The 6,923-nt window shown below is 46.4% G+C and overlaps 1 protein-coding gene across 1 annotated transcript; it reads right to left on the bottom strand.

The window, feature by feature from the left end:
• Positions 1-241: 241 nt before the first annotated feature.
• Positions 242-6,755, bottom strand: Trit1 (tRNA isopentenyltransferase 1). The gene is made up of 6 exons (XM_036180143.1): positions 6,301-6,755; positions 5,839-5,951; positions 5,559-5,636; positions 2,962-3,071; positions 2,558-2,675; positions 242-1,078 (listed from the first exon to the last, which is right to left on the bottom strand). Exons 1-6 carry the CDS (start codon positions 6,375-6,377, stop codon positions 918-920), a joined length of 657 nt encoding a protein of 218 aa, XP_036036036.1. The 5' UTR covers positions 6,378-6,755; the 3' UTR covers positions 242-917.
• Positions 6,756-6,923: the final 168 nt, after the last annotated feature.

The following is a 6,923-nucleotide window of genomic DNA, read 5'->3' as shown; positions in this document are numbered from 1 at the left end:
GTTTTGAAAATAGTAGTGATAAATGTGTAATGTTGAACTACACATCCAAACAAATTGAATTCTAGGCTATATACAAGTGAATATTTAGTAAAGGCCCTCTCAGACAGAGGCCTTCAGCTGGAGATAACAAGCCCTCAGTCAGAGAGCCTCCAGGGGTCTCTGAGAAACGGAGTATTTGGTAGACAGCCACAGCTATGATGAATGCAGAGTTGGAGAAAAAGCTGCCACTGACAATCCAGCATGTGGTGTATAAACTGAGGATCTCACACACCTCTTTATTTACACTTCAAAAGGACGTATAGCTTTCCACCCTAGAAAGTGAGCAGCCAGTATGCACAGGAGCAGCTCAGCAGACTCTGCTTCCTTCTCCAGTCTTCAAGACCCAGGTCACAACCACCTCAGCCTGACCCCCTCTTCTGTGGACTCAGAGCTGGGACAGCTTGCCAAATCATCTCTGGGCTGCTTCTTTCTGCCATTCTCTCACATCCAGAACTCCTGACTTTGCCTTACAATACTTCAGTCATTTACAAAAGCATCTGGAAGCAAGATATTTTTAGCCAGCACCAGAGACAAGAACTCTCTTTTAAAGGATGTACTGAATCTTAGTATTCACCACTAAAAAAGATCAAGTAGAAAATGTGCAATCTGTGCCTCTTTCTAAAATAAAACCTTTAAGGTTCAAAGAAAAAAAAAAAAATCCCACCCTGAACTACATCCTTACCAGACACAACAGCCACACAGGAGCTGAAAGACCTGCTGTTTCCAGTGCAGACCACACCACAGAGTAAAAGAGAGAGGGGTTCGGGGGGGGGGGGGGGCGCTTCTGCCCAGCCTTCCTCAGTCCAGGCATGGGACTCACACTCCCTCCCTCCTGGATTTTATCCCCACATCTCTGCAAAGGCCACTAGGCATGTCTCTCAAACCCTGGCCTTCAGCTCTTGATCATGATGCCCTCGGGACTTCCTCTCTTTAAGTTCCGGGTCACAGCCTGGGGAACTACTTTTGGCAGGAACAGAATCTGAGTCCAGCTTTCTTCTTTTCTTCAGCTGGTGCAAGTGAGATTTGGATTTTATATGTGCTGAGGAGACAAAAACCAAAGAAACAAAATGCCAGAGGTTTCTAGAATTAATCCTCAAAATAAACAAACAAGAAAATAATAAAAAACCCAAATATTTAAATTTAACTATACAATCTTTTTCTTTAACCATTAATAAATAACAGGGTAGACATGTGCTTTTGCTGTTATTTGCTTGAGACAAGCAAGGTCTTACTATGAAGCCCAGACTGACCTCAAACTTAGACTCCCCCTGCCTTCACCTCCCAGGCCTGTGTCACACACTGGGCCAAGGCTCCACTGGGCAGGAAGTGCTGTGAGCTCAGCCCATGGCTGCATGAACTTGCCAATCCTCTCAATCTTACCCGAAGACTACGTCATACAGGCTGATTTTTACTATCTCGTTCTACAAAGCAATCTCTGGGAACACCTAAAGAGGAATGGCCAGGCTATTATTTATTTACTTAATTGTGCATGTATGTCAGGGTAGGAGACTGCTTGCCAGAAAACTCCTTTATCCACTAAGCCTAGGACAAATTCTTTTACACATAGTAAAAGCACCATTTTTTAAAAATAAGGGGAAGTGTAAGTATGGAAGATTTAGAAGCTGAAGAAAATTCGTGTGGGAAGAAGAGGCAGCTTTATCCTCTAACTAGAGCTTAAGGCAAACCTGGGCTCTGGGCTGCTTTCCACAGCAGCGGGAGACGGGAGCGCGCACTCGACAGATGGTACTATAGAAGGCCCACACAGCCAAGCTCACAAAGGCTCACAAATGTTGCTTCTTTAAGGCTCTCCCCAAAGGACATTCGACGATTCTAAGCAGTAAGTTTCCTTTACAAAGCAGTCAGACACCCTCTCTCTTCCCTTTTCATAATTATACACCAACAACAATCAAGGCTTCTTCTGCTGCATGGGCACACGGCCGTCCCCAGTCCCTAACAATGGGGTTCATTTTGCCAAAGATGTCGGTTAATAGACCTAATCATTCTATCGGTTGATATGGAGAGAAACATCTACTGTGAGAATCCAAGCAAAGCAACACTCGGAGCAGGCTCCCATGGCTGGGTCAGGCTAGTTCAGGTTAGCTCTCTCAGCTTTTCCCTACCTTTCTTCCCAGTCTGAGCCACTCACCAGTTCAACAATCAGCCTGAGTGCTGAGAAGATCCCTGGGCCTCTGAGGACCCTGTGCATACCTGGCCCTCCCAGCTGTGCCTCTGCTCTCAACCAGCTTGCAGGAGCTGCCTGACGCCTTTATTTCTAGCTGTCCCGCAAGTGCATTCTAACAGGAAAGGCGAAGGAACTCCTCTCCAGATGATGCTCCTATTCCAGATGCATCTGGAGGGCAGCAGTTTTCTGTGCTTCAGGATAGAGGCAACTAGTCTAGAAAAGGTTCTCAGGAATTTGCCTGTCCTACTACAAAGCTGACCCCAGCATTCAACCCTTGAAGACTAAGTTTTAGGAAGTGTGACCCCCCCACACACACAGCCCCCAGCTATACTCTACCTGCCCATTCCCGGTCCCCAATGATGATCCGGTCACAAAGGTCACACATGTGGTAACTTCTCTTGTTCTCAGTTTCATTGTATGGCATCTTCATTGGAGTGGCTGTAGGTTTGTGACCCTAAGAGAGCAAAGAGATTTGGGGACAATTCTCTGATATTGAGAGTCCCCAAATTATCCCGAAATTCCTTTTTCATCCCCCAGAGAGCAGGTGGGCTGTTAACAGATTTTAGCAACAACCTTTCTAAATGCGAAAGTAAAAACAAGCTTTGGGGATCTAAAAGCAGCCAGCCCCGCTGATTTACTCCATTGAAATGTGATTTGGCTCCCCAAGTTAGCAGCAAAAGTATCAATAAAAGAAAGCACTCTGCAAACCCAACAATAGACCATGCCTCCTTAATAGTCACCTGGATGAAACTTTGTACTATATCGAGAGCAGGCTCCAGAACAGACTCCTCCCACTTAGAAACATCAGATACTTCTAAGCCATATACTGGGGGGACACTGGGACCAGGTCCTAATGATGACAAAGAAACGTTGTGAGAGCCTGGTCTACAAGACCTAATCTATTCTGTTTCCAGGACTCTTAAAACCCTCAAGAGGTACACACAGAGCCAGAGGAGTGACATTCTGACCATGCTATTCATTCTACTATAAATGTGAGCTACAATCCCACAGACCCAGAAGCTTGACTCATAAGCAGCCTACAAGCCTGACCATGTAAACAGAAACTCAGGAGCACAATCTTTGACCAGTAAGGAAATCAAAATGCAGCATCAGCTCTGGTGGCCACTGAGTGGGCTATTATGAAACAGCTCTTTAGGAGGAACAAGCTAAGAGCTTTGAGTGAGTGCCTGCTCTAAACTTTGTCATCTTAAAGTATGGTTCTGTGTGGGAAGAGGGTTCATACTCCTTGATAGCATTTGGATAACCACAGGCCTTAACCAATGTACCACTCAACTAAAGAACTAGTCTTGGGGCTCATCTAGTTGAATCTCACTGCCCTCCATGCTTTTTTTTTTTTTTTTTTTTTTGAGACAGAGGCTCATGTGGCCCAGGTTGTCCTCAAACTCACTATGTACTTGAGGTTGATCTTGGACCCCTGATCCTCTTGTGTCTACCTTCCAAGTGATGCGATTACAGCCAGGTAGCCCAATGCTAAGCTCCTAACACCTTCTCCTAAGAGCCATATCTAAAGAAGGGGGATTCAAGCAACACTCTGGTACATCCTTCGGACCGGCCATGAGCCTGGAGCTGTCATGGAGGGACAGACATCCACCCATCTGGGCCAGCTGTGCTGCACACTTTAGTTTTGGTTCGCCCCACACTCTGCAGACACTGCCCTGCCTTCTACAGCTAGGTGAAGTCAGCTACTGGACGGAAGCACTGTCCCATGGACAAATAACATCAAAGGCATTGGGATGCCAACGGCTGGCAGGTGCTGGCCTTTTGAGTGTGCCAACCACAAAAAAGAGTCTTCATGAACCAGACTGCCCTACACCTGCCACCACATGGAAAGGTGAGACCAGGAGGACACAGCACACCTGGCCTTGGTTAAGCTCTGCACCTGTTTCTAGGCCACTCTACATTCTCCTTTCTCCTCTAAGTCCTTTGTTGGGCCTCTGTGCCCTGTCTAAGCACCTTTCAACAAGTTCTCGGCTCCCAGCTGCTATTTCTGGCTCGGGTCCAAGGCCAAGCTGAGGTGGGGAAGTCCCTCTGGCTCTCTGCCAGGCCATATCCCAGAAGACTAACCCTGCCCAATCAAATGTGGCTCCTGACTTACAGGGCAGCTGTGCCTTTCTCTCTGGCACCAGGACTGTGCCTGCACAGAATGTGGTGCAGGCATATGACACTGTGCCATCAACCCCTCCTGCCACAGAGACAGGGATCCCTACAGCCTTACCACAAGAGGAAGTTCGAAACTATCACAAAAAAGCCTTTGGTTTCAGACTTACTGTCAGACTTGGGAAGGGAAGTTGCACTTGAAATCTGTGGTTCTGAACATCAAGTTCAGCTGAGACGAAGACGGGAGCCCTGCTACTTATCAAGACAGGCGGACGGGGTAAATCGGAAGAAGTGACACCATACAGGCATGGTCAGAGGCAGCAAAGGGCAGAGATGGAGGCTGTGACTGAAAGCGGAGGACTACCAGCAGAAGATGAGCCAGGGGTGTATTCTAAAAGTGTCTCCACACTTAAATGTATCTCCTTTTAGCTCATAAGCACACAACTGGGGACCTGAGGGCCAGTATGAATGCCAGTTAGACAAAAGTAGCTAAAAGAAACAAGAGCCTAGACTTAAAGTCAGGACTGTATCTGGGCTCTAGTACTTCTAGCTGGTCTGTGCGCGCGCACGCGTGCATGTGTTACTGGACCTCCACTAGGTCTTCCCATTCTTATCTGTAGAAACAATCACCCCTTCACCTTGAAGCCGCGATATAACTATATATTGTTGAGTGACAAAGTTGAGTGACAAAGACACAGGGTCTCACTGTTCTTTCCTTCCCTTGCCCTTAAAAGTTCTGTCCAGTTACAGTGTCAGTTGAAGCAATTCAAGTACCATGTATCTGACCACAAAAATAAAGCAAGGGTAAACAAACAGTGTATGTTTCGCCATTTTATTAAAGATCACCAGACCCAGGACCATTTGAACTGGGAAAGGTCCCTGCAGCTTTCTGCCTGCTCTTCAGCTAGAAGACTCAAGCTGGAATCAGAGCCGACGCCCAGCCTGCTCACATGGAGCTCTTGCTCCCACCTCCTGCCTGCAGCCACCACAGTCTGTTCAGAGAATAAGGAAAACTCTTCAATGGAAACTTAGCTGTTATTTTTTTTCTTCCTGAGACACAACCAGAAAACACCCCTGGATAATCATCTATGCAAAAGACCCACCTGTGGTCTAAATTCTAGGGCCAGATCTAGAAACTAACATTGGCTTGCTGAATGAGCAGAAGACATCAATACCCTGTCACAAAGGATCCAGAAGAGGGGGGAAAAGGAGAACTCACTGCTCAAAAATCGGTTTTTAACCCATCGGTTTTGCTTCCGGGCATATCTCTTGGTGACTTGTTTCAGAGCCTCAATACCTGGAAGATAGACAGACATGGGCATCCAGGTGAGCCTTTCTGTCTGTCAGGAGACAGCACCTCCCAGCCCTAGAGCAAAAGAAATCGGCCCACTGTTAGACTTCACAGACAACAATCTCGGTTTTTAGCTGGGACTCTTCTAGCCTCAGCTCAGACTATCACCCAAGGATGTCAAGACTAGGTTAGATGGAGGAAGTCACACCTTTCTTTAGAAGCTGGTTACTAGTCTCTGGTGTGCATTTTCCCTCAGTGATCAGGTACTCGTGAAATTCCTTGAAGCCAATTGACTGGAAGATACCATGTTGATAGTCCTGGCTGGGAACAGGAGAGCATCAGCAGTGAGCCACAGACTCTGAGATTGAGTAGGGGCCTCGGATAGTATCTCATTGATGAGAACAGTGAGAACCTGAGCAATTACTGACAGAAATTCTCCCCTTCCCGTCCCAGCAGTCCCCAGGTCATTTCCTTAAAAGTAACTCCTGGGAATGTCTGAAAGAAAAGCAAATTACCCTTGTAACAGGTATATAATAAACCTCCTTCAACAGGTCTTGCCAATGCCAAGGCCGAAAACTAGTAAGTATATCCAAAGCCAGCATTATGTCTATGGTCTTGCAACCACAGACAAGCAATGGAGGGTAAACCAGATTAGTAGCCAGATCCTCACCCATTTTCTGAAATGTTCTTAAGATTATAGCGTCTGTGAAAATCTCTCAGCTCTTCCAAGAGTCCAGCAGCAAGCATGTCATCCACTCTCTTATCCAAGCGTTCATCTAGAACTTGAGTCAAAACAGCCCATGAATGAGCAGCATGTGGCAGGTGCCTACTACATACTCACATAGTAAATTGAACAGGCTGCCACAAAGAAGGGTTTTTATCCAAATCAAAGCATTCAGATTTCAGAGTATATAAAAATTCATATTGTATTTACTTGTACTTTGGACTGTGCAAGAGCAAAGCAAAACAGGATGGAGCACATGCCTTCTTCTTATTCAAACAGTATATAATGGTAGCTGGAGTGAAGGTGAGCACTTTACTATGTAGACTGCACACCAACTGCTTTTCAAAGTGGCTAGAGTTCCCTGTTGACTTTCCTTTTCTCCTGGTTCTTTAATGGGGTCTTACTATGTAGACCAGGCTGTTGTGGAATTCACTACATACACTGGCTGGCCTGGAACTCACTGCACTGCATTGCCTGCCCACATAACCATTTTGTTTTCCTAGTCCCCAGGGCTGGGATTAAAGGTGTGCGCCCTTACAACCAGTGGTTGACTTTTCTTTCTCTCTCCC

The sequence above is a fragment of the Onychomys torridus genome, chromosome 2 (assembly GCF_903995425.1).
Source record: "Onychomys torridus chromosome 2, mOncTor1.1, whole genome shotgun sequence".
Classification (NCBI taxonomy): domain Eukaryota; kingdom Metazoa; phylum Chordata; class Mammalia; order Rodentia; family Cricetidae; genus Onychomys; species Onychomys torridus.
Note: the sequence above shows the minus strand (reverse complement) of the source record. Positions and strands in the feature narration are given on the sequence as shown.

What these genes read in the sequence shown, in the direction of transcription:
- Trit1 (XM_036180143.1), bottom strand. Translation starts at nt 6,377, where the DNA reads ATGCTTGCTGCTGGACTCTTGGAAGAGCTGAGAGATTTTCACAGACGC. An exon ending in AAGAACATTTCAGAAAATGG is followed by an intron (nt 5,952 to 6,300) that starts GTGAGGATCTGG and finishes TCCTGTTCCCAG; the next exon opens with CCAGGACTATCAACATGGTA. An exon ending in TAGTACAAAGTTTCATCCAG is followed by an intron (nt 2,676 to 2,961) that starts GTGACTATTAAG and finishes TTGCTCTCTTAG; the next exon opens with GGTCACAAACCTACAGCCAC.